General features: G+C 48.0%; 1 protein-coding gene across 5 annotated transcripts in view; it reads left to right on the forward strand.

Annotated features, from left to right (window-relative positions):
- The window catches only part of Igsf9b (immunoglobulin superfamily member 9B), a 53,849-nt gene that overhangs the window by 7,207 nt on the left and 19,581 nt on the right, over positions 1-27,061 (forward strand). For 4 of the 5 annotated variants that reach the window (XM_046432806.1, XM_046432808.2, XM_046432809.2 and 1 more), the window contains exons 2-17: positions 3,781-3,978; positions 5,807-5,953; positions 11,772-11,923; positions 12,259-12,376; positions 13,521-13,662; positions 13,978-14,123; positions 16,723-16,865; positions 17,152-17,292; positions 17,377-17,493; positions 17,776-17,926; positions 19,047-19,170; positions 21,636-21,811; positions 23,192-23,418; positions 24,249-24,333; positions 26,394-26,555; positions 26,928-26,973. In XM_046432806.1, coding sequence (XP_046288762.1) covers positions 3,781-3,978; positions 5,807-5,953; positions 11,772-11,923; positions 12,259-12,376; positions 13,521-13,662; positions 13,978-14,123; positions 16,723-16,865; positions 17,152-17,292; positions 17,377-17,493; positions 17,776-17,926; positions 19,047-19,170; positions 21,636-21,811; positions 23,192-23,418; positions 24,249-24,333; positions 26,394-26,555; positions 26,928-26,973 — 2,275 coding nt within the window. The remainder of the gene's footprint in view (positions 1-3,780; positions 3,979-5,806; positions 5,954-11,771; positions 11,924-12,258; positions 12,377-13,520; positions 13,663-13,977; positions 14,124-16,722; positions 16,866-17,151; positions 17,293-17,376; positions 17,494-17,775; positions 17,927-19,046; positions 19,171-21,635; positions 21,812-23,191; positions 23,419-24,248; positions 24,334-26,393; positions 26,556-26,927; positions 26,974-27,061) is intronic. The other variant, XM_046432807.1, reaches the window with a different exon arrangement.

Here is a 27,061-nt window from a genome sequence, read left to right on the forward strand (position 1 = left end):
GTCCCCTCCTGCTGCCCCTGTCCTCAAGCATTTTCCCTTCTCTTCCCTCTGCTTTCCCTTCCTCTGTCTTTTCTTCACTCCAGCTGGCCCTGCTGATAAAGAAGACCTGCCTGGATGCCCAGGCTTAGTTTTGTATCCCCCTCATTCTGGGGTGCTCTGAGGGTCTGTGTCTTTGTATCCCTGTGTTCCTTTTTGTTGTATTGTACCCCTGAGCTATCTCCTGGTTGGGCTTGGCCTGTGTCTGGCTAGTAGGATGGGCCTCCCTCCCTCCTTGCTTCTGTATCTCTTTCACTCCTGGCTTTGGGTTTGGTTTCCTCCTGTGTTTGAGCTTTTTGTGTCTCCTCCATTAAGCCCCTCTTCTCTCTTTACTGCCAGCCTGATTCTCTCTCTCTCTCTCTCTCTCTCTCTTTCTCTCTCTCTCTCAGCATTTCTGGAAAGAGTGTTGTATTAGACACACTCTTGTGCAGAAAGGATCAGGCTTAGGGAGAAGCACTTGTGGGTGATGGGGTGAGAGAACATGATCTGTGCTTGTGCAACTGTGTGTGTGTGTGTGTGTGTGTGTGTGTAGGAAAATAAGAAAAGCAGATGAATATTTTAGGATCCAGAAAACCTGGAGGCCTTAGGCTGAGAGTGGAGGCTTTGTTTTTTCTTTTCTTTTTTTTTTACATAGCTGTAGATGGACAGAATGCCTTTATTTTATTTATTTATTTTTATGTGGTGCTGAGGATCGAACCCAGTGCCTCACACATGCTAGGCAGATGCTATGCCACTAAGCCACAACCCCTGCAACCCCCTGCTTTCTTTTGGAGAAATCCTTCTCATTTTGTTGTGTCATCTTTGGGATGTGTCATCTCTGTAGCTGCTTCTCTGTGGTTGAAAAGTTCCTCCAGAGGAGATGCTAGGTGACTGAGGCCAACTGCTTTGTGGGTGGGCCTTATGCTGGGGGCTTGGTGCTAAGCTTAGGGGCTGGCTGGGACTGGAGGTGGCAACCTGGAACCTTCACCAATACCCTGGAAGTTAGGCGTGAAGGAGGCTGCTTCATTTCCATGCAGTGAGAATAAGGCAGGGCTAGGTGCAAATGAGCAGCTGGCACTGTGGGAAGCCATGTCAAAGCCCACCTGCCTCTTGGTATTGCCCCCCCCCACAGCCTTAAACCCCAGCAGCCAGCTCTCCAGAGCAGTTTCACTGTTAGAAGTGCTCAGCTGTTCCCCTACCTCTGTTCTCCTGCTTAGATTCTAGGGCCAAAGAAACCCCTCACTCTATCTTTCCCAGGTACCCCGGCTCCTGGGAATAACTCCCTTCCCTACCACCAGGTTCCTGTGGTTTGTTTCTTCATCTGTGCTGTGGATACTCAGTTGTTGAGTGTGCATATGCACATATGTGTGTGCATATGTATGCTCATACAAATGTGCACATACATGCACACGTGCTGCTTCTCCTGCTTGCTCAGGTGCTGCTGTTCAATGTTCACCCGTTCCTCTTGGTCCAGCCTTGGCCTTTGTGCAGATGCAGTAGGCAGGCTCCCCTACCCAGGTGCCTCTGGGGGTGTGGGCGAGGCGCCAGCTGCAGCTGGGCTCTCTCCTTTCCCTAAGGGACCTTGCTGCAAACCTAGCCTGAAGCAAGTTTGGGGGAGGGGGAGTTGGGAAACCTGCTGGGGCCTCGGGCAGGTGAGTGCAACACTCTGCTTTGCTCCAAAAATACTCTGTGATCTTAGCTCTTTCTCTAGAAAACAGTGATGTCACCGGGAGCCAATCAGCTTCTGGGAGGGCTTGCCTCCTCCTCCTCCTCTTCCTTCCGCAAGTCGAGAGGAGGGGGAGGGAGAAGAATGAGACACTCACACAGACGACATACAGACAGACACACGGAAATTCACAGAAGCACACATGAACATAGAGACCCCCTCCCCCGAGTCAAGCAAAACCCCTTCCCCTCCCACAAGCCAGTAGAAATCTTGGACCCTTGTTCCACACACACACACACACACACACACACACACACACACACGAATAGAAACAGAAACAGGGAGAAAGGCAGGCAGGTAGACAGAATCACCCACACAGAGTGGGAGCAAGAGACAGAGAGACTTACAGAGAGACAGAGACGTGGAGAAGGATCCAGAGGAATACAGAGACATGGGAAGTGGGGAAAGACAAACATAAAGAACCAGAGAGAGAGACACACACAGAGAAGGAGAGAGAGAATAGAGAAACAGAGATACAGAGAAAGAGCCAGAAAGAGAGAGGAAGATAGAGAAAAATAGACACAGGAGACACAGAGACAGAGATATATAGAGAGACATAGAGGAGACAAAGACAGAGAGAAAACTGACAGCGGTAGACACAGGACACACACATACTCGCAGCCAGACACAAAGACATAAATGACAGAGAGAGGTGGGAGCCCACAGGGGTCAGAGATGCAGACAGTCAGAACTAGGTGGACAAAGATCTAAAGATCAGTGCTGCTCTCCTCTGGCATCCTCTCTGGGTAGGAGGGCCCACAGACTCCTGGCTTTGAGCCTGCAGCCAGTCGGTTGCTGTCCTAGGTGCTGCCCTGGAGAGTAGAGATGCTCACACTGGACTGGGAGGGTTGGGGATGGGGAAAGCCTGTGGTAAACTTGGGAGTGGTGGGTAGAACAGGGGAGGAAGGGGACAAGGCTGCCCCTTTCACTGGATGTACTGAACAAGGTGACCTTGCCAGTTGCCTTGCTGTGTCTGGTCATGGAGGAGACCTGGTATGGGAGGAATGTCTGCTGGAGGTAGGCTGCACACATGCCTGTTTGGAGTCCAGGAGTGGGTGCTGTGGGCATGGACAGTACTCCTGTGGTTTACTCTTTTCGCTGCTTGGGTGGGGTTGGGGGTTTCTCACTCCTGCTTCCTTCCTTGCCACCCCCCACCACCGCACCCACTGCCAGCCAGGATGGGTGTGTCCTATCTAGCTGCCTGTTTTTGATGTTCTCTGCCAAAGGCAGGGACCAACACAGGGTTCCCCTTCTCCGCCCCCAGCATCCTACTCTCCTAATGGTAATGTCTGGGGCTTCTGTGAGAATCAGCTCGATTTGGGGCTTGGAAACTGGAGGACTGCAGCCCCTCCCACTCCCCTCTGCAGCAGGGCTGGCTCTGTGTGCTGGTAGGAGGAGGGGCTGGAGAAGCCAGCTCAGACTGGTGGGGTTTTCCCTCTGGTGTTGCCATGAGCAGCCTCAGCTTTTCTTGTTAGGGATTCCCCTGATCCTGTATGGAGTACTCTTGTTTAGTGCTGTGAACATCAGGCTGAGTTGGGGGTGGGGCAGTGGAGGAGAGCTGGCTCTGTCATCTACCAGGCTCTAGTGGGAAGTATCTTGCTTCAGGGAGACTATTTCACATTCCCAGGCCCTGAGGCCTTTCCACCTCCATGTCTATGGCTCCTTATAATTCGGGTGGGGGATGTTGTCCCAGTGGAACAGGGCACAATTATGCCTGCTATTCTTTGGAATTGGGGAGGGAAGGTCTGGCTTCTAGGACTGAAAAAATTACTTCCCTCTCCTTTCTTCCTTTTAGCCCCAAGCTTTGTGGATGCCCAGGTACCCCCAGGGCAGAGAGACCTACGAATAGACAGGTGGAGAGCAGGTGGAGGGTATACTGGGACCTCTCAGGGAAAGCAGGTGGGATAAGCCTAGGATTTGAATGGAGGATGGTTTTAACAAGGGAAGCAGAGGCCACCCTTTGATAAGGGGTGCATAAGACTGCTGGAGCAGGATCTCTTTGTCACCTTTCCATGTCCCAACTTGGTTGTCTCCATTAGGTGCCCACGGCCTGCGAGAGGAGCCCGAGTTTGTGACTGCAAGAGCTGGCGAGGGCGTGGTCCTGCGATGCGATGTGATCCACCCGGTGACAGGACAGCCCCCGCCCTATGTTGTAGAGTGGTTCAAGTTTGGGGTCCCCATTCCTATCTTCATCAAGTTTGGCTACTACCCGCCCCACGTGGACCCTGAGTATGCAGGTAAGGTTTGGATACTGAGTGCTGCTCCCTCGGGAGACTTAGGACCTGAGCGCAGTGGGTACTATAAACCTGAGGACAAGATCTTCCTCTCATTTTGACCTTTCTGCTCCTATCCAGGCCTTAGTGGTCACCCACGAGTTCCCAAGTGCCTTTGCTTTTGTCTCTATCAGTTTTTATCTTTGTCTTGACTGATCCATTATCTCTGTTTTTCACCATTTCTGCCTCTTTGCTCCCATCTTTTCCCACTGATAGATTTTCATTAAGTGGCAGGAGGGGAGGAAATAGGAGACAGACTTAAAGCCCTCCTAAACCACACAGCTGGGAGTTTGGAGAGAGGCCAGAAGTCCCAGGGCAAGCTAGAGAGAGAGGCACCACTGTGAGAAAGCAAGGACTCCCTCTCCAGGGAAGGAGGGGAGTCAGACTGCCCCACCCTTAGGCAAGTGTGCCGCAGAATCTCCAGTCTGATTAGGCCCACTCACTCCCTCCTGGTTCTGAAGTTGGGATGGCCTTCCATCCCTAAGTGTAGTGTGCATCTCCATGACCCCGCCTACCCACCCATCTGTGCCCCTGGCAGGTGTCAGTCTCTCTCTCTTCTGCCACCTGTCCTCCCCTTCCCTTGGCCCTGTTTGTGTCCTGCTCTGCAATTACTCTGTCAGCAGTGGCCTCCCTGTGACTCACTGCCGCTGCCCGCCAGCCTGCCAGGGAGGAGGGTGTGGGGTGTGTGTGTGTGTGTGTGTGTGTGTGTGAGAGTGTGAGTGAATGTCTGTGAGGATGAACATATGCTGGTATTGCGAGGAAGACAGGAAACAGGCAGGGCACTGCTTTTATTTTGTCTTTGCTGTGGCTTATGAGGTCTGAGTTGCCTTCCTCTAAGAAGGCTTCTTTTTCTGCCTCTCTTTCTTCTAAGCTAATATCTCTCACTCTCCTTTTGGCTGGGCTTGGTTTTAATAGTTTGTTTTTAGGCAGATTTCCAGTGCCAAACAAGGAGGAAAACAGATAGAGGTGGGGATAAAGGAGTAAAGGTGGGCTGAAGGGGACCCCGAGAGCTGCTTTTTCCTGCTTGTGTGCAGGAAGGGGTCCTGCAACAACACTTACTTTCTCAGTGCTTGGAATATCACAGGAATTGCCTCCTGATGGAGTTAAGGAAGGGTGGCTGCAGTATTTTTGCTATGTTTGCCCACCCTTCCCTTCCTTGTCCTCAGGTTTATGGGAGTCTCTGGGTTTTATTGAGATATGTAGTTTTTCTGGCTCTGGCAGCAGGATGAGGAGGACCCCTAGTCCTGATTCCTGGCCTGCCTTCCTTCTGCCCTACCATAGGGAAGGCAGAAACAGATAGAAGCTGAGTGAGGCAGTTCTGGGCATCCTGCCTAGGATAGGTATATTGCTCAACTGGAATGGAGATGCACTGGGACCTTCTGGATGCCCCTGGCCTATTCTTTTCTATTCTTACCTTCTCTCTTTCATCTCTTCTCAGCTCTGTATCCATCTGCTTTTCTTTTTTTTTTGTTTCAAGTGAGCTCCAAAAGAATGGGTGTGTTCTAAGGAGATGAAGGTTTTCTCAGTGCCAAGTGCACTGAACTGCCAGTGTAGGCTGGGGCAGGGCCAGCTGGGGAGGGACAGTGGCTCCATGGCCAAGTGTCATGCCTTTCCCTTTACCACCTGCTGCTGGCAGGGATGGGTGCCAGCTGTCATTTTGGGGCCTTGCTGTGGGAAGTGACCTGAAGGTTGTGATGGGTCTCCTGTCTTTAGCTTGGTTTGGGGTGGGGGTAGCAAGCTGCTGTTCTTGCCCTGATGGCCTCTTGGGCTTTTGTCCACTGTGTTCCCCCAGGCCGGGCCAGTCTTCATGATAAAGCATCCCTGCGGTTGGAGCAGGTGCGCTCTGAGGATCAGGGCTGGTACGAGTGCAAAGTGCTCATGCTGGACCAGCAGTATGACACCTTCCACAACGGCAGCTGGGTCCATCTCACCATCAACGGTGCGTATGGGCCCCCTTCCTGGAAAGAGCCCAAGAAGACCTCCTCTGAGGGCCTGCTCTAGAAGGAACCCCATCCCTTCCCCCAATTCTTGCTGCAGAGGAGCCTGGACAAACCTTGGCCCCATGAGATCTCAGCTCACTCCTCTGCCTACCTCCATTGTCTTCCTGGAGCCTCTGGGGTCAGTGGAGGTGCATAGAAGCAGCAGTTCCCTATGTACAAGGTGGTCTCAGAGTTCCTAAGAGGGAGGTGGGAATCTGTTTCTGGAAACCAGGAGGGCTAATACTAGTGTCATTCCAGCTTTGGGATATTAGTGCTACCCCAGAGAGTGCATTCCCTCTCTCCAGTGGAGTTCCTGGAGTCTAGTATTAGTGTTTTTAGGTTGATACTGTGGTTTCTTGTTAAATATATTTATTTGGGTAATAAGTATTGAGGGTCTATTATGCGCCTAGCCTTGCACCAGATGATGGGTAAATAACAGTAAGGAAACCCAGACGCAGTCCCTGTTTGTACACAGTTTACCAGCTAATAAAATGTAAGAATCCTGGCAAGAGGAACAATTTTAATGGCTGTCAGTTATTTATAGCTCAGGTTAAATGGATCATGCTGCGTACAGATGTTTTTCAAATATCCATATGGGGGCAAGGGAGCTTGAGTGAACTGGCCCAGCTCCTTTGTGTTGGCTGAGGCTGGGGACCTGGGTCTATGATGGTGATGTCACTAGAGGCTGGGTCTTCAGGGTCTCCTCAGAGGGATAATGTACCCTCTGTGTCTCTGAGGGTTCTTATCTGGGAACAGATGCTCTGGATAGAGAAAGGATAGAGAAGAAGTGGTCTTCAGAGTGGGAGGGAATGGCATATTTTATTTTTGTTTTGCTTTGTTCTTTTGGACAGATGCTTATTCCTCTTTATTCAACTGATGACAAAAATGTATTCAGATCCACTGTAGACACCACTCTGGTTATTGAGGCTTTAACAGCACATGTGCTTAGATATGCCACATACAATGTAGGTCTTTCTGGTTTGGATTCTGATACTATAGCTGCTGTGGTTGGAAAAGAGAAATTAGAGTTGTTCCTGGCTTGGAGGCTTCTCTCAGTATTGATCTGCCTTGAAGGATGACTCTGTCCTACCTAGTAGGGTTGGATCAGACCCATACTCTTTCTGAATCTGAGAACCTATCCAGGGTCTTGGAAGAACAAAGCCTGCTATCTATCTATCTATCTATCTATCTATCTATCTATCTATCTCTCTATTTATTCATTTTTTCCCAGGCTGGGGATCAAACCCAGTTTTGTGCATGCCAGACAAGCATTCTACCACTGAGTTATAGCCCCAGCCCTAGAACAGAGTATTTAATCAAGAGTGTTGGCCCAGAGGACAGGAAATGTTAAAGATGGTAGCCCTAGGTCAGTGTTGGCTCAGGCATCAGATGTGGTTATTTCCTGCCAATCAGTCTGAAGAGGCTAATTGTAGACAGATTTTAAATCTTGGATGGTTTGTCCTTACCACCCAGCAAGATTTTGAGTCACTTCATTTTGATGCCAGCTGTTGTGTGTGCAGTGAATGCAAACTCATCTTAATATTAGCCCAGGCAAAATATAATTAGGAAGGTGAATCTGCTGCTCAAAGTTTCTCTGGTTGAATAGCAAGCCAAGAGTCCCCACGTTATTTCCTTTCTCTCCAGGGCCCTTTCCTAAATGGTTGGAACCTGTCTAGAGCTGCTGCCTCCTTTTCTTTTGCATCATTCTGGATGGTGGTGTCCATTTCAGAAACCTGAGATACCAGGTGTTCAGTTGACACATGGTGGGAAAGTAGAATCTAGTTTGGAAATGTATGTTTTTTTTATTGTATGTGTTTCTTAGTTTGCACCAGTGGGAGTTGATTCTTAGGAAGTTTCTAACTGCTCTGAGTAGAATAACCATGGACCATGACCCATAAAAGAGTTTAGTTTATTTCATGAACTCACTATGTGTTAACTATGTTATTGTGGACAAGTTAAGTTATGTCACTGAGCTTCAGTTGCCTCAGGAGGAAAACAACAACAACAACAAAAAACGATGTCTATTTGCACAGTTGTTGTGAGGATTCAATGAAATGCTGTGTGAGAAAGTATCTTGCACAGTGTCTGGAACATTAATTACATATGGGTAGTTATGGATAAAATGCTGGCCACCCTCCTTCTCAAGAGATAAAGCCAGTTGAAGGTGTAGTTAGCAAGGATGTCAGTCTGGAAGATGCAGAGGACTTTGGTAGTCTAAAAATTCTCATGAATTCACTAATAGTTATCTATTCAAAACTTCTTTTTGAGTGTCCAGTTTATGGCAGGCTCCAGGTATATGGCAAGGGGCATGACCCAATTCTGGCTTTGAATATCCTTCAAACTCTAGAGACAGTCAAGTCCAGAGATGATTGCCATGTGGCTTTGGGAGCACATAGGAGGGACAGCTTCTTTGAAGAAATAGCCTCTGTTCAGAGGCTTGGCTGGTGAGAAGCATCAGCCAGGAGCAGATGGGAGGTTGGGAAGGCAACTCCAGGAAGAAGGAGCAGCATGTCTGGAACCCTTGAGTGAGGAAAGTGGCTCTCCTCATTCAGGGAGTGCAGGCTGGTTGTTCATATGGAAGCACTGGGCAGGAACGCCAAGCATGGTACACCATCTGCTCCACGCTTGAGAACCGGGGCTTAATGATAGAACAGTTTGCTATAACCAAGAAGCTTATCTGTGAAATGGGCAGAACAGAACAGATGCCTCCCAATAGCAGAGAAAGATCTCTCTCCTCTTATTCCCCCTTTCCCTTCTTAACTGAATTCTGAGGTTCCTCCCATCATAAATATTTGTATTATGGAACAGTCTAAGTGCTAGCATTCTATTTCTTCTAAACTAGAAGGTTTAATGTCAGGCATTTTTTTTTTTTTTTTTTAAATTTTAAACAGGATCACCTTGAGAAATTGAAAGGCCAGTGAAAAATTAGAATTACAAATTGTCTCATTCCCCTTCTGTGCTTTCTTTGAAGACCAGTTGGGTGGAAACAAACCCAGTTATTTCTTTATCATATATAAAATACCCCAAAAGCTCAAGCCAAGTCTTGCTTTAGGTTGGCAAATTACTTGGAGGAGAGGCCAGCCTGTTTCTAACCTGCACTATTAATTATAGGGCACTTGCAAAAAGAATTAAGCTTGGAAATGCAGCTGGCAAGCTAACACCTAATTCAGTAAATAATCGAGAGTCAAACCATTATTTTCCTGAAAACTCGAAATTGTTCAAAGTACTTTCCTGATTAGCACCTAAATAATAAAGTAATTATGTAATTAGTAATTAATTTGTCACTTCAGGACGTAGTTTAATTTATTATCTTTTCTTTTAAGCTTGAGACCAGAAGTAACAGAGGCTATGGCTGTATTAACTGTATTTCAGGGAGCAGGTTGGGTGAGGATGGCTCTGTTGGAGATGAGCACATGTTCCTGGGGCCTAGGGGCTAGGACTCCAGAATCCCTTTACAAGGATTTGAAATGATTTTTTTTGCCATTAGTCTATTATATTCTTAAATGCTGGCTGACAATTGATTTTCTCAAGAATATATATTATGTATGCTTTTGATTGTGATGATGTGTGCTTCTTGTCTTTTTTTTTTTTTGGGGGGGGGTGCAGTTCCAGGGATTGAACTCAGGGACATGCGACCATTGAGTCACACCCCCAGCCCTGTTTTGCATTTTATTTAGAGACAAGGTTTCACTGAGTTGCTTAGTGCCTTGCTTATGCTGAGGCTGGCTTTGAACTCACGATCCTCCTGCCTCAGCCTCCTGAACCTGTGGGATTATAGATGTGCACCACCATGCCCAGCAAGTATGCTTCTTAATACATTCCATCATCCCTCTTCAAATGCCTCCTGTGTCTCTACATTGAGCCATGGGGCTTTGAAGATTATAGACCAAGGTGATCTTTCCATGGTCTTGCTCTTAAGAAGTTTTATGTATTTAAATTTATGTTGGAAGAAACCTTCATTCATTTGTTCATTCATTTTACTTATTCTTTCATTCAACAAATATTTGCTAAGAACCTTGTTTCATCCAGAAATGGTGTTAAAAGCTAGACATTCAGTGGGACTGCAGAAAAGGTGTCTGTTTTCAGGGAGCCACTATTCCCCAAAATTGGGACTTATAAGAAACATGTAAGCAAATACATGTATTTGAACTTGGGAATGTAGCTCAGTTGTAGAGTGCTTGCTTACCATGTATAAGGCCTTGGATTCAACTGCAGTACCACAAAAAAAGAACAAAACACACACACACACACACACACACACACACATATATATATATATATATATATATATATATATATATATATAGATGTTAGTTCTGATAAGTTCCTTAACAGAAATAGAACAGTGCAAGGGAGCAGGGAATTCTAGAAGTACTATCTGAAATGGACTGATTAGGTAAGGCAGAGGTAGCATTCAACAGACTTGTATGAACAGGAGGAGTGAGATATGGGTATAGAGTTCTAGAGAGGACCTCAAATACATAAGACCCTGAAGTTGGAAGTTCTTGCCACATTTGGGGAAGACTAAGAAAGTGATGTGTCTAAAGCACAGGAGGGGATGAATGTTTTAGGAGAAGAGGTTGGGGCTGGTCAGGACCAAATTCTAAACTCTTGTGATGAGTTCTAAGTTCAGGGCTGTGTGGATGAGAGGGAGCCCCTGAAAGCTCAGTAGCTTCAGTAGCTCTCAGGGAAATGATAAGTATGGAAGTAATAGCAGAATAACTATTTAAAAAATACGTTTGTATTTTATAAGATCCTTTTCACAAACATGATCTCATTTATTCCTCACATCAATTCCAGAGGGTGGAGGTTTTAGGTAAAGCCCAGAGAGGTTGAGGAACCAAGGTTATAGCAAGTGGCAGGCCAGCAGTTGAATTTGGATCCTGGGCTTTGGGTGCCTTTAGAGGTGCTCAGAGTGGCTTGCTTTAGGGCTGGTATTCAGAAATTGGGGCCATCCCTATCTTGCCATTTTGGAACATCCTAGAACCAATAGTCTAAGGGTTTAAGATTTACTGGATGACTTCTATAAGCAGCTCAGGTGATGGGACTGCGTCTCTTAAAAGTTGATTATACAAACAGGATGGAGTTTTAGTCACATTTCAATGCAGGGGAAAGATAATCTGGCATAATCAGAGGACAGTTATGGAGGGAGTAACCTGCAGAGGGAGCTGTTCACCTTTACCTATGGAAGCCAGATAGGGAGGCAGATAGATACTTTTCTCTGCAGAATCTGGGAATTTAAGATTATTTTTAAATTAGCCTTGGCCTGGGATCTGTTTTAGGTCTGGATGGGGCTCAGATGGCAAATGTCCTAGAAATATGAGGTCCTGGCTGAGCTGGAATGCAGGAAGTATAGTTCCTATGCATCACGATAATCCTGAGTGGAAACACTGAAAGGTGGTAGAAAATTTTGGGAACTTAGAGAGCTGTCTTGTGTATGTTATTTACCTAGTGCTGACTATGGCAGCTTCCCTGTAGTAGATGCTCAATAAATATTTTACTGGGAAGTATTTAAGTTTGGTAGATAAATCATAGAATTTGGATCCTGAGCTTTGGGTGCCTTTAGAGGTGCTCAGAGTGGCTTGCTTTAGGGCTGGTATTCAGAAACTGGGGCTATCCTTAGAGCCAGACTGAGATTGGATCCCACATCTCCCCTTCCCTATGATATCCCTGGGCAGGACTTTCCCCATCTCCACTTTCATTGTTCTGCTGAGTTGCAATGAGAGTTCTGTATGGGTGGGCTGGTTCCATTCCTCACCTTCGTGGTCTCCTTTGCAGCCCCTCCCACCTTTACAGAAACACCCCCCCAGTACATCGAGGCCAAGGAGGGTGGCAGTATTACCATGACCTGCACAGCTTTTGGGAACCCCAAGCCCATCGTCACCTGGCTCAAGGAGGGAACGCTCCTCGGTGCTAGTGGGAAGTACCAGGTGAGCGTGGCTATAGGCTGGGACTGCTGTAGTCACTCTTCTTCACCCTCCCTCCCTACCCTTCTCTCCCCCGCAAGGCAGATGACTATTGACACTACTGTGCAGGTAGAAGGTGGAGGCAGAAAAGCCCACAGCCTGGCCTGGCTGCAGGCATCCCCTCTGGGTGTCTTGGAGGGAGACAGATAGATAAGGAGGCACCTACTCTCTGGATCCCCTGATGCATGTGTTCCTGGGACCTTCTCCAGTCCAGCTTCTTTGCCTGTATCTCTCAGCCTGAGGGCTACATTTGTGGGGCCCAGAGGTGGGTGTGAACTGTGTTTGTTCTCCACCCCTAGGTGAGTGACGGCAGCCTGACGGTGACATCAGTCAGTCGTGAGGACAGAGGCGCCTATACCTGTCGAGCATACAGTATCCAGGGGGAGGCTATGCACACAACCCACCTGCTGGTACAAGGTAGATGGACTATTTCCTCTTTTCCTCCTGAGCTCTTGCAGGGGATGCCCAACCCTGCTGAGCTACAGTGGTATTTTCCTGGGCTATAGGTTTCATAGCTGGGGGTGGTGGAGATACGGGCAGACCACAAAAGCTGGACAAAGGCTCCTGTATCACACATAGCTCACTGGTTGCATCTTTCATCCTGGCCTGCCTGGGAAAGAGCATCACACAGTGTAGCAGGGAAGCACTGTGCTAAGTGGATTTCTGGTTTTCCTCTGTCTGGATAGCATCTCTACCATGCCTGCACCTCCTCAAAAGAGGAGACCTCCCTTGGGTTATCTATCCATTAGTGATGGCATCAATAAATAAAGATAAGGATTTGATCCAAGCCCCAGACATTTAAACAACACCAAGAGCATTTGGCAGAGCTGGGTCTGTACAGTCAGCACCGAGAGATGCCACTCTGTCCAGCCTTGGTCCCAGGAGTGCCCCAGAAGGGTTGGATACTCACTGCCCAGAATGTGTGGAATCCTGTGGAGAGGTTTTTGCCTCTCCACCTACCACCTGCTGGAGGGATAGGGAGAGTTGGTGGCAGCTGTGTCTGGCTGAGAGAGTGGCTACAATAGTATTTGCTCCTTCTGTCCTAAGGGTTGAGCAGCAGCCAGGGCCAGAGGTCCCTCTATAGCTTGGCTGGAAGCTGCCCCTCTCAGGAAAGAGCTGGCTGCAGCTCTGCCTCTCTTTCCCACAGAAAGTACCAGGAACTGCTGGAATTTCACTCTCCCTTCAGCCCCCAGCCTCTTCTCTGCTGAGTTGCCATCTTTACCTCTGGCAACTAAGCAGTCACAAGGCTCTGTCTCCTCCAGAAACAAGATTATTCTTTACTGCAGATTTTTATAAACCAGACTTCTTCCCTCCTGCATGTCTCCTATTCAAGCTTTGCAGGAAGGGTTTGTGTGTGGGGTGGATAGATGGCTGGTCTGGGAACATGAGGGTGGGGTAGAGGGAGGATGTTTGAGCCTGTAGTGGCTAGAAGTCTTTGTGACAACTATTCAGGCTGTACTGCCCATAGTGCTCCTCCCTGACCACCTCAGACCTTCCTGGGAGGCTTGGTGTCATTGCTCTGCCCCATCAGGAGGTGATGTTTGTTTCCTGTTCTCTCTAGGGCCTCCTTTTATTGTTTCCCCTCCTGAGAACATCACCGTCAACATCTCCCAGGATGCTCTGCTCACCTGCAGGGCAGAGGCGTATCCCGGCAATCTCACCTACACCTGGTACTGGCAGGATGAGAATGTCTACTTCCAGAAGTGAGCAGCTCACAGGGGTTTCCCAGATCAGCAGGGGGAAGGGGCTCTAAACATGGGCTTTGCAGGCTGCCTGTGGGCTCCAGAGACTTGCAGAAGGGGGGAAAGTGGAAAGTCTGGGTCTTGTGTCTCACATACTCAGGCCAGTCTTTGCATGAAAGGACCATGAGAGAGGGACTCAAGAGTGACAGGAATAGTGGGTCTCCTTGCTGCACCTAGGGGAGGTGAAGGCAACCCTTGCTTGAGTGTTTGCTATGAGATCCTCTTCTCCTACCTACCAATAGCACTCGCCTCCTTGTTTCCTTGCTGGCTTTGCAGCGACCTGAAGCTGAGGGTGCGCATCCTAATTGATGGGACGCTGATCATCTTCCGGGTGAAGCCAGAGGATGCTGGGAAGTACACCTGCGTTCCTAGCAACAGCCTGGGGCGCTCCCCCTCTGCCTCGGCTTACCTGACTGTGCAGTGTGAGTAGGGGTGAGGGAGAGCATTTGTGGGTGTTCCAAAAGATTCAAGCCACATTACCCAGATTGGAGGCTGGAGGATAGCTAAGACTAAGCAGCTTTCAGGGGAGTGTGGATGGAGGAAAGAACAAACCAGGACAGGGCTAACTCTTGCTAGGCATCTTCTATGGGTCAGGCATCACTATGTGATCATTAATTCATTGCATCAGCCAAGCATAGGTCTGGTTCAAGGATAATCTGAACTTCTCTTTGAACAATTTCCCTTCAGAATAGTTGTTCTGGCATTGAATTCTATACCTTGAACCAGTCACTGTTGGTTGATTTTTCTCTCAGGTTTTTAAGGGAGCACAGCTTAGAACCAGTACAGGGTTAGTTTTTCTGCCAGCCTCACTCTGTCTTTCCACATTATGGCCAAACCTGGGGTGAGGGGAAGAGGACCCTCTTCTGGAATAGGTTGGTCCATTTGCCATGCCTGGCTCCCTGTGTCTGCCTCCTTGCTCCTTTCCAGGGCTGTAGAGATCCCAAATGAATGAGCCTCATTCTTGTGCCAGAACGATTGAGGCCCTCTGTGTGAGCACAACAATTCAGTTTGCTAATCTTTAATACTTGAGTGTCTTTGGTTGCTTTCCCACCCCCTGGCAAGCTGAGCATTGTGAGAAAGACAGAGAAAGAAGGATGAGTAATGAGGATTAATATCCTGCTTTTGATTTGTGGATAGCCCCATCACTCAGACAGCAAAGGCTCCACAATGTTGCTGTAGGTGACAGACACTTCATCATTGGAGGGCTGGTATGGGAGAATCGCATACACCCAAGGCACAGAGTGGCAGGAGTGAGAAGTATAGCAGTCTGGAGACAGGCTGGCCCCTAGTCAGCCTAGGAGCTGAAGAGAAGTAGAGGAATAGTTGTGGCCCGAAGAGGTAGAACTCCTCCAACTCTGCTGCACCAAGCTGAGTGTTTGGGACACAATTGCCCTTGAGTGGCCAAGGTAGTGGAGCCAAGATGGAATACTGAGCCTCATTGAACCCCTCACCTCAGACTTGTATCATCTTCTCATCTCTGTGGAATGACTACGTGGGATGGCAAAGGTCTCTGTTCTCCAGTTTTACTGACAGCAACTTGAAAGGACTTGTAGCATGGTATAGTATAAGTTCCAAGCTTTAAAGTGCTGTGACACCCAGAACATTGGGTGAAAACCTGACTAGTAGGTGAAGAAATTGCTCCTAAGTGACTTGGGATATGTCCAAGTTGTCCAGAAGCTGAAGATCCTGAAGGAAGGAGCAGACTCCATCTCATAGATGTCTCCTATCCCTCTGGGCTGTATGCAGGTGTGCCACCTGAACAAGAAGATGGCAATGACTGTGGTGGACAGGGGTGTGAAAAGGGGTGGTCTTCAGAAGGATGATGACCCTAATTAGGATGCAGATTCCATGCTGGAAGATGTAGGCCATCTTTCTGCTGGGAGAAGTGTTTGGTTTCCCCATCTCTCCCCAGCGCCGGCACCACCACCCACTCCCACTTGTCCTTTTTTACCTCCTTCCTGCCTTCAAAGAGAATCCAGGGGGCTGAGATTTACAGGTGGGTGAGAGGATCTTTATTTCTGCTGAAGATCAGTGTTCAGAGTATTTCCCATTCATAAACCCTTTGAAAACCTTGAAGGAAAAAAAAAAAAAGACTCTATCATACAAAAGTAGGAAGCTATGTCTAAATATATAACTTGGCCTGGTATTTATGTAATGCTGTTCTCTGAAGAGCTCAAATGCTTAAAAGTTACCAGCTCATTCATCCTCACAGCCTCCCTAGTTCTGGATCCTTCTCCATAACCCTTGGAGGGACTGGGGAGAAATGAACGGAGGTGACTCAGCTGCATCACAGGGATCCAGGGCCATTATCTTCTGTCTCAGAGCCTTTCATCTGCTGTGGCCAGGGTTGATTCTGCATTTCAACTGCAGAGGCCAATGACAAAACAGAGGCAGAGGGAGCTGAACAACCAGCAGAAGGAATAGAGAGGAGAAAAAGGACCCACTGTGATTACACCATGATAGCCTCATGCCTAGAACTGAAGTTGCTATGTTGGCTCAGGATGTGCAGAGAGAGCCAACTGCTTGCTGCTCAAGAGAGACCTTGGGATAAAGAACTATAGGGGAAAGACATGGCCACTGTTGGCTTTGAGGTTCAGAATTTAGGGGCTGAGGGAATTGGACATGGAGAATATCTGTGAATTGAGGAATTTAGGAGAACTGAAAACTGGGGCCTTTAAATGCCACCAAGCATTCTTTAAAAATGCTTAAAGTTCTTAAAAACATGGTAGATGTGGCAGACAAAAGTCTGCAGCCTGACCTGGCTGGCTATGTGTGCCCCCTGGGCCAGAATTTCCAGAGAGCTAGGTTTATTGGCCCCCATTAACCATTGTGGCCCTGGCCCATAATGCTGTGTTGAGCACTGAGGAGCCATGTGGTAAGTATTTGCTGACTGCTGGATAGATATGACGGTGTGCCTTGCAAGCACAGTGCCTTTTGTGTCCTGGCTCATCTCCTGCCTAGATTTCTCATCTGGCTTTTCTCATAGAGCTCTTCTCTCCCACCCACACTACCCCTTTGCAGACCCAGCCCGTGTCCTCAACATGCCCCCTGTAATTTATGTGCCCGTGGGAATCCATGGCTATATCCGCTGCCCTGTGGATGCAGAGCCACCAGCCACCGTGGTGAAGTGGAACAAGGACGGCCGCCCCCTGCAGGTGGAGAAGGTGCGAGTGAGATGCTTGTTGGCATTCAGAATGAGAAGTGCCTTTCTGATCCCTTTGCTAGCTCTGGGTTCTGGTTCTCTGCCAGAGCTCCTCCATCTCTAAAAAAAAAAAAAAAAGATTAAAAAAAAAAAAAAAGTCCCACAGAGGTTTGGCTGTTTTCCCAGGGCACCTAGGTGGCGCCTGCCCTAGGCTGTAGCTGCTGTTCTGTCCTGTGCTCTGTCTGGAGTGGTGGGTCAGGGCATCCGCTCCCTGACCACTGTTCTCTGCTCTTGTCTGTCTCTGGCAGAACCTGGGTTGGACCTTGATGGAGGATGGCTCTATCCGAATTGAGGAGGCCACAGAAGAGGCTCTTGGCACTTACACCTGTGTGCCTTACAATACCTTGGGGACCATGGGCCAGTCTGCACCTGCACGGCTTGTCCTGAAGGTGAGACTCTAGGGCTGCATGTGGCTTCATGAGTGGGGGGCACCTGAAAGCCCAACTTCACGCTCATGCCTTTGCTTCCCTCAGGATCCCCCGTATTTCACGGTGCTACCAGGTTGGGAGTATAGGCAGGAGGCTGGCCGGGAGCTGCTCATCCCCTGTGCAGCTGCAGGGGACCCCTTCCCTGTCATCACTTGGAGAAAGGTACCTGGGCTCTTGATCTCCTGGGCTGTGGTGTAGGTGGGAGAACCCAGTGACCAGATCTGCTCTGGACCCACTCTCATGGGTCAGATGTCAAGCCGGATGTTAAGGGGGATGTAGATCAGTGGGTGATCTGAGAAGGAACAGTGGGAGGGTGTGGTTCCCAAGGGCCTGGGGATTGTCCTTCAACATCCTTATCCTCCTCAGACTCTTGAGCTATTGTCTGCTCCTTTCCTAACCTTGGTCTCTGCTCCCATGTTTTCCTTGTCCTCTTGTTTGGCCAAGGTAGGGAAGCCCAGCAGAAGCAAGCACAGTGCCCTGCCCAGCGGGAGTCTCCAATTTCGTGCTCTGAGTAAGGAGGACCACGGGGAATGGGAATGTGTTGCCACTAATGTGGTCACAAGCATCACTGCCAGCACCCACCTCACTGTCATTGGTATGTGAACAGTGGGCTGGGCGGGGTGGGTGGTAGGGCAGAGTTGGGTCTGGGCATTGGACACCAAAGGGGCATTCTACTATTCATGCTCTGCAGCTATCCTTCTTAGGTCAGTCCATCCTTGACCCCAGAGCCTTTGTCCTCTGCAGGCTCTGTAAATGAAGGTCCACATGAGTCTAGTTCTTGGGAAGGACAGGCAAATAAATGTACCTAGAAACCCACCTGATAAAAAAAATGCAGCTGTGTGGTCAACAGGGACACTGGAGACTTGGAATTTAAAGAGCTGTGGGAAAGCTGGTAGAACTGAAATGAGGGACAGTTGGGCCATGTGGCATGTTGGACAGGGAAACAAGCTGAGGCCTGAGTGCTCAGCTGGCATAGGAGACTGGTGCAGGAGAAAGTGACTGGTATTCCTATTTGCAGGCATTTCTGGGTCTGATTGCCTATGGTGTGCATCCCCAACCTCAGCCTGTCTCCTTGTAGCCTGTCTGTTCCACTGGGTTCTGAGCCATAATCATAACTATGGCTAACTGTCTCTGAGCATTCACCTTCAGTGTTGCGCTCTGAACCAACTGGTCTGCATACCTAGTCATTTACAACCTGGGAGGTGGGAGCTGATGAATCCCCAGGTTACATTAGAATGAGACTGGTGTGGACTTAGCACATTGATCAGTGTCATATAACAGGTGGGACCAGGATTCAGACCTGAGTTGCTGTATTACCTGCCATGTTGGGTTGTCTCACACCAGTGTTTGGATGTAAGGTGACTCTTTATAGGAAGTGACACTTTTTGTTTGCTCAGGACCTCAGAGGAGCACAGGAGTTTGGCCTGGGTTGAAGAAGGTTCAGATTACCCTTAGTTCTGTACTCTTAAAGTTCAGGTGGCCTCTTGCTAGTGAGACTAGACTGCATGGTGAGATAGGCTTCTCTATCTGATATTGGTAGGGTCGGGGGGGTGGGTGGCAGCACCTCAGAGATTCCACTTGTCTTCAACCATTTGAGGTATCGCATGTTGGTACTCTATACTTTGGTCTCTCTTGAGTTCCCTGCAGCAAGATTATGGGTGCCCAGCAAATGGGTTCAGCTCCTTTCAGTCTGAGAGGTCTCCCTTGGTCTCCAGGCACCAGCCCCCATGCCCCGGGCAGTGTCCGGGTCCAGGTCTCCATGACAACTGCCAACGTGTCCTGGGAACCAGGCTATGATGGAGGCTACGAGCAGACATTCTCAGTTTGGTACGGACCTCTGTGAGTCAGCCCCGCATGCTTTGCTCTCTGCTTCTCCCTTTCCTGTCCAACACAGGCAGTCCTGGGGTGGGTAGAGGGTCCAAGGAGATTTTGGGTCTGAGCCTGCTAGCCCTGTAGACAGCAAAGTGGGTCAGACAGTGACTAGGTTCTTATGGGCTCTGGGGATTCATAAGGGATTCAGCACTCCTGAGTTCCCACCCTGAAGATTAGGGAAGTCTGTTTGAGCCTTTGCGTAAATTGTCTGTGACCCTCCGTAGCTCTTTCCCAGCTTGAGATAAACCCCCCACACCTGTTGTGTCCTCCCTTTCTTTCTTTTTTTTTTTTTTTGACTGGGGATTGAAGACAGGTGTGCTTAACCACTATGCCACATCCCCAGACTTTTTACTTTTTATTTTGAGATAGAGTCTTTCAAGTTGCTTAGGGCCTCGCTAAGTTGCTGAGGCTGGCCTTGAAATTGTGATGCTTCTGCTTCAGCCTCCCGAGTTGCTGAGATTATAGGCATATGCCACCATATCTGGTGTATCTCTTGTTCTTTTTTTTTTGAGGTTCCTCTGGAATCTGGAAGAGATTCCTAATTGTTAAGAACTTTATGAAATAGCTTGACCTGAAATGAAGGGTATACTTTTGATTCTTTCCCATGCCCAGTGGTTCTAGAAGCCAGTATGGAGAGCTTCTGTTCACGTTACTGACCCTGTCTCCAGCAGCTGCACTTTGCAGAATCCTATATCTATTTGTTTTCATGTCTCATTATTAATTCAGCCAGATGCAGTGATGTGAGATTTTTGTCTAAACTTTAGGATAAGTAAAGATTTAAAAAATGTGTGAACCAGAGTAAGCACAGGAGGTACAGGAATGGTGGAAGAGAAGTCCAGTGGAATTCCCTCCCATCACTGTAGAGTTCTGTCTCTCCACACTCTTGTCCTGAGCTAAGAACTTCCGCCTGTGTCACTGTTCACGTCCTTGTGTAGGGAGGTCAGACCTCCCCCCTTCCTCCTTTTCTCCTCTCCCACCTGGGCCTATGTTTCTAGCCAGGCTCAGTCTGAGTGTGTGGGGAGGGGGAAAAAATCAGATGTCAGAGCAGAATTCAGGGGGACTCTTGGAGGCCCCATGAGATGCTCCTCAACAGCACAGGAGCTTAAGAAGGGAGCCTGCTCCTTTTTCTGTCATAGTGTTTAGGGTTGTTCTCAGGCTGAATATCCTGGGTATCTTGAATTTTGGATAGGTGATGTGTTCCTGGAGGGGGGGGGGAAGCTGCAACCAGAACATCATTCAAACTCATTATCTCTTTTCCTTCCATGCCAGGGCAAAGGGAGGGAACTCCTCATACCACCCAGGGGCTGCTACAAGATGCTGGCTAGGGGAAGGGGTGTTTGGCATGGCTAAGCCATCTTTGGGGGTGCCCGAGTGGAAGGGTTGGGCACACATCTGGGGGCTTCCTTGCTGCTTGTGGTGCTGTTCCACACGGCTGCTCATCTGCATTGCTTTATCATACTCTGCTCACTTGCTTTGGTGCCCTAGGTGGGGAAAAGGTGGGTGCCAAGGTTGGGGAGGTTTCTTTCCCTCTTTTCTTTTCTGACTGCCTCCAACTCTCCCTGTACTGACTCAGATGTTTGACGCTACTTCTTTTTGCTATGCTTTCTGCTGCCTCAGCTCACCCTCCTGGGCATACATGGTAGCGGCCTTTAAACCTAGAGGGGAAGCCTGTGGGCATCAGATAAGTTACAGTGCAGGTCTGCCAAAGTGGGCCAATCCCACAGGACAATGTCTCCTCTCTGTGGTAATGTGGTGGTACTGCACCTGCAGTAGGTGGCTTCATTGCCTGTTGGAAGTTTGGGGGCCCTTTAGAACAATAGAAAACACTCATCCCTACACACACACAGTGTGACCTCCTAGATTATGATTTCTAACCCTTAGGGCCTTAGGGATCCTGGTACCACCATGAGAAAACCTCTGGTCATTTTTGCCATATTCTTTGGACATCCTCAGATGACCCAAATCTGATTGGACTGAATGAGCTTCCTGGGTTATTCTGGGTCTCACTTTGAGCTCTCCCTGGGAGGTAGGCAGCCATGGTCACCTGGGTTCCTTCCCTAGTCCTGCTATTACACAGATGCTTATCTTTACTTCCCAGTACTCCCAAGACAGAGCCTACTCTTAGGGGTGTGCAAGATGGAATTGTCCCACAGTGCAGCTCGTAATCTTATCAGTGTCTTTAGCATGATTTATATGGGAGACTGCCTTTATGTAGTAGAGGTACCAGTGGTAGTAGGTGACCCTGCATCATGAGGGTTGGCACAGCCAGAGCCAGACAGGTCACCCTACCTTGGCCATCCCCTCTTCCTGTCCTGGAACCTGGGAATGCTTGTCCTCTCACTGCCTTATCCTTGAGGACCTTGCATGCATGCTCTTCTCTCCAGTGTGACCCACCCCACCCCTTGTCCCCCATTCTTTCTTTTTTCTGCCAGGATGAAGCGGGCACAGTTTGGGCCCCATGACTGGCTGTCCTTGTCAGTGCCACCGGGCCCTAACTGGTTGCTGGTGGACACCCTGGAGCCTGAGACTGCATACCAGTTCAGTGTCCTGGCCCAGAACAAGCTGGGAACCAGCGCCTTCAGTGAGGTGGTCACTGTGAACACTTTAGGTGAGGGTCCGGGACTGGTACGTCTGGGGCTATTTTCTCACAGAGCTGGGATAAAGATGATAATGACCATGGTCTAGAGCTATTGTTTAGGGCTTAGTACCTTACTAAGTACTCTCTATAGTGGTTCCCTTTGATGACTTGTCATGTTCTTCTGTTGGATTTGTCTGGTCCAATGTCATAATATATTTAGCCAAATTCCTATTGCATCCTCAGATAGAAAGAAGAGCTTTTCTATTTTGCCCTTCCTCATTAGGCCACATGTTTACATGTCCTGTGGGGTTTACAGGGGAGACTGGGAATCTTTTTCCTACTGATGTGTTTGCCCTCCTCTTTTTTGTTTTGCTCTTGGTAGGTAGAGTCAGGGGCACAACTCAGGCCCTATTGTCATAATCCTTTCCTGTACTTCCACAAGGATGAGCAGCAGGGGTAGGATGCTCACCTCCAGATCTAAAGTACCTCTGCTGGGCCTCATTTTGTGTCCCTGGGCTAAGAATGGAATTGAGAGAGTAAACAGTGTGCCACAGGAAGATTTTCCTAGTTTCTAGGAAGGGAACAAAAGATACAGTCATATGTCACTTATTAGCAGGGGTGCAATCTGAGGATCCCTGTGAAATGTGCTATTAAGCAATACTATCCTTGTGTGAACACTATAGAGTGTACTTAAGCAAACCTGAATGGTACAGCCCAAGAGAAAGTGATGTGATCAAGAGACACTGTAAACATGAGATGTATGAAGCTGATGCTGTTGGAACAGGTCATGTTTTATAGGAAATGTTTTCTTTTAAATAAATAGGAGTATACTGCGATGATAAAAAGTATAGTATAGTAAATACGTAAACCAAGTGACATTGTTGCTTATTTTTAAGTATTCTGTACTGTACACAATTGTATGTGCCACAGTTTTACATGACTGGCGGCACAAAAGGTTTGTTTGCACAGCATCACCACACATTTGAATAAAGCATTATTCTATGATGTTACATTGGCTACTATGTTATTCACCAATGGGAATTTTTTAGCTCCATTATAGTCTTATGGGACCAGTACCATATATGGGTCCTTACTGACCAAAATGTTGTGCGATGTATGATTGTATTTAAATTACACTTAATTCTTCCTTCTTCCCTATAGTTCCCATTTTTTCCCTTTTAAGTACATATCTGATTCCTTCATGTATGTTCTTTAGACCTACTCTGATGGTAGCCACTGTCCCTGACTTCCCTTCCCTTGGACCAGGAGGGCCACTCTAGGTGACATCCTCTTCCCCTCTAAAATGGTGCATTGGTTGGTTCCTGGTCGACTCTTTCTCCCAACATGGGTGGGGGAGGACATGGCCACCTCAGTGTTCCTGATGCCATCTTCCTTTTCCCTCTGCTGCAGCATTCCCTATTACAACTCCAGAACCCCTGGTGCTGGTTACCCCACCAAGGTGCCTCACAGCCAATCGGACCCAGCAGGGTGTGCTCCTGTCCTGGCTCCCACCTGCCAATCACAGCTTCCCTATTGATCGCTATATCATGGAATTCCGAGTCGGGGAGCGCTGGGAGATGCTAGATGATGCCATTCCAGGCACTGATGGAGATTTCTTTGCCAAGGATCTATCACAGGTGGGGGCCTTGCTTTTCCTTGCCTCTTCTTCCCAGATTCTGGAAGTGTCACAACTCTTTCTAGAGCCACCAGAAACTTGGAGTAACTCAGATCAGGGGCCTGAGGCTAAGCCCTACACTGTTCCTCCCTATAACATTCCTGGATTCTCCTAGGTCTGCTATCAAGGTTTGGATTCCTTGGGTCATGGCTGCTGAGGTCCCTCAGGTTCAGGGCCTGCTTGGTGGCACGGGGTACTTGTGCTGCATAGATGGCTTTTCTTAAGGACAAACACCAGTTAGGGCAGGGTGAGAGGCCAATGTATGTGTTCAAAACACTGTCCTTAGCTTTTGCTGAGGGATGGGCAGAGGAGGTCCCAGAAGGATTGTCCCCTAGGTTAGCCCAACAAAGAATGTGTCTTTTAACAATTTAGAGCCACTGGAGGAAAATACTTTTTTTTTTTTTTTTCAAGCAATCTCTCCTTAATCATGCATGTGTCTCTATTGGGAGAGGAAGCAGCTCAGATCCAATCTCATGTTATCATTCTGTCTTTTTCCCCTGGACTCTCATTTAGTGGTATGCTGAGATGGGCTCACAGTGACTTTTGAGAGCCCATTGCACATATATCTGTGCAAGTCTTTCAGTGACCTCACGTCTGTAGCTTTATATCAGCCATGGTGGGAATATTTATACCATAGCAACTGGCCAATGCTAGCAGTCACCATTAAATACTCACCAGGGACCCCAGTACTCAGGTGCTCTTTCTGTGGAAGTCATTTTCAGGATCTATAGTGATGGAAGAAGTAGTGTCTCAGGTTCCTCCACTGACTAGGTGTTGTTCCTGGTGCTGTAGGACACCTGGTATGAGTTCCGGGTTCTGGCTGTCATGCAGGATCTGATCAGTGAGCCCAGCAACATCGCCGGAGTCTCCAGCACAGGTACTTTGGGGGTGGAGGTACTGCTATAGTAATAGGGACATAAAACCCCAGAACTGCATGAAAGTCCTTTTGTGAAACAGGACAGATTGGGCTGGAAACTAAGATATTTAGTTGAAACTGCATAGTCAAAGCATTTCTGAAACCCTTCAGATCCATGCTTCCATGATGCATGGCATTTTATCCTATTAAAAAGCTGGTTTTCTGACAGTTCTTTGGGATAACCATAGAAGGAAATTCAACAAATCTCATTATAGTTGTCACAAAGAACTTGATTTAAATATTGTTTTGCTATACATTTTCTGTTTTCTCTAGTGCTGTACTGTGTTCTGGGGGTGGGACATGCATTGGAGGGAAGAAACAGAGGGTCAACAAGTGTTTATTGGATGCCTATTATAGGCTTCTTTATAATTATATGGGTTTTATTTGGAAAATTGTTGTTTGGTGTTGTTTTCTTGCCTTCCTTCCTCTCCCTAGATTTTTTTCAGGCTAAATAAAGCCAACTCCCTAGCATTTTCTCCATTTATCTCTCTTTCTCTTGGCACCAGTCCAGTTTCTACACGTCTTCTCTCCAGCTCAAGTTCCTGAAACAGAGCAAAGTCCCCTCCCCCAAGGAAGCAGTATCCTTGGTATGGAAGAGGCTCTTGCATAGCAAGCAAACCATGGCCCCATTTCCTTGGGCTCTGCATGCACAGAGGCCTCTGGGACCAGGGACAAGGATCTTGGCCAAAAGCTCACTCACTGAGCCTCCTGAAGTTACAGAAGCACTGATGAGGCCAGATTGAGGAAGGGCAGAACTGGAGCTTCAAGGGAACTTGGGGGAGGGGAAGAATTGGAGTGTGATTTCTGTCATATATATTAGGCACCCTAGGGTTTTGTTGTAAAATAGAGTTACCTGCTATAGGCAGTAGAACTTTACTTACTTCTGTCTTGGCTTCTCTCCAGGGAAGACTCAGAGAGATGCAGGAACAAGGAAGCTAACAGCCAAAGCCAAAGTTGAAGGCTTGAGCGTTTTGTGGGCTCATTTTTGTAAACTCTTCTGTATTCAGTAGCTTTCTGCTTGGCCTCCGAAAGGAAACATGCCTAGTCAGATGATTCCACACAGGCAATGAGGATGTAGCAATCTCAGCATTCCCTGTATTTAAATCCCCCATTTGCAAAGGCTGTGGCATTCAATTTCCACTCAGCCCATCAGCATAATTTGGATTATTTTTATCCATTATTATTATTGACATAGCAAGGACTTGTGGCCAAATATATCACTATATATCGAATTTCCCTTTGATGAACCTTAAGAGTGGCACTTACTGATACAGTTGTCTTTTGGGTCAAATATAATAGATTGGGGTCCAGTCGTGGCTCTGGTACTAACTAGCTCTGGGAATTTGAGTCCATAGTAAGGCTTAGATCTTTATGTATAAAATGAGAGAACTGAACCCATCTTTACCTTCCCTGCCAGCTCTAGCATCTTCTGTAACTTAGGTGACCTGGGCATGCTAATCCTTGCTATAGGAAGCTGCATGCCTGTCTGTATTGAGTTGAAAATAGATGGGTCCGAATACTATTGCAACAAGCCCTCTCCTGCTCTAGAATTTTACTGTCAAAGTGCTTTCACCCCTGGGCTCCCATTTGGCAGACATGGCATGGGAAAAAGCAGAAATTCCTGGACTGGAGGTCAAAACAACTGGGCTGTGATTAGGATACTGATGTAACATGAGCTGGTCACTCAAAGTGAATCACAGTGTTTACATTTAGGGAGTGAAAGCAGTTTGTGTGCTCTGTCTTGCTCATGGGGTTAATGTGAGAAGATCTAATAACATGCACAGAAATGTTTTGCACCAAGTAAAGAACTAGACAAATATAGATGATCATTGAAATGGATGCTGTTTCTTTTCCTCTTCACATAACCACACCTCCTTAGTGTTGGAGTTGAGCTTCGAGGCTGAGCCCCAACATTGCCTATTATACAGCAATAGGGGAAGAAACTTGGAGATGGAGTGTCTGGGTGAGAGGAGGTTGTGGAGAGGGATGGGACCTATAGTGCTCCCTGGTCTCCCTTGCAGACATCTTCCCACAGCCGGACCTGACTGATGATGGGCTGGCCCGGCCTGTATTGGCTGGAATTGTTGCTACCATTTGCTTCTTGGCAGCTGCCATCTTGTTCAGCACTCTGGCTGCTTGCTTTGTCAACAAGCAGCGCAAGCGCAAGCTCAAGCGAAAAAAAGGTAGGTGTCTGTCTCCTCCCCTTCTCTATGTGGCCCTGTTTCAAATGCTCCTCATCAGTAAGGATGGACCATTTGTAGCATCCTCCTTCAACCCAGTCTCTCCTCTTCCTTGGAATTTGGGAAACTGGTATCTGCTAATAGAGCTGCCAGTGTGGGACTTGATTTGAAAGAGAGGAGGGAAGCAGGTTACAGGGAAGATTGAAGGGAAGGCAGGGTCTGGTGGTGGGCATAGGCCTCTGAGCTGAACTTGAAGATGCAGTACAAACACAGTGCCTTCCCTTGTGTGGATCTGCATTGATACCAGGGTGTGGGATGCTGTGTTTTTGTGAATTCAGGACTCAGAGGGCTTTCTCCATTCATTTGCCCCTCTAGACCCTCCGCTCTCCATCACTCACTGCAGGAAGAGTCTTGAGTCTCCGTAAGTGTCTCGGCTGTTGTTGGTATGTGGGGAGGATGGGAAGCCTAGATGTAGGTGGACAGTTTGCCTTGCTTTGCCCCATTTCTGT

This window comes from Marmota monax, unplaced genomic scaffold (genome assembly GCF_021218885.2).
Source record: "Marmota monax isolate L192 unplaced genomic scaffold, Marmota_monax_Labrador192_F-V1.1 WCK01_AAM20220418_F8-fsc00062, whole genome shotgun sequence".
Taxonomy (NCBI): Eukaryota; Metazoa; Chordata; class Mammalia; order Rodentia; family Sciuridae; genus Marmota; species Marmota monax.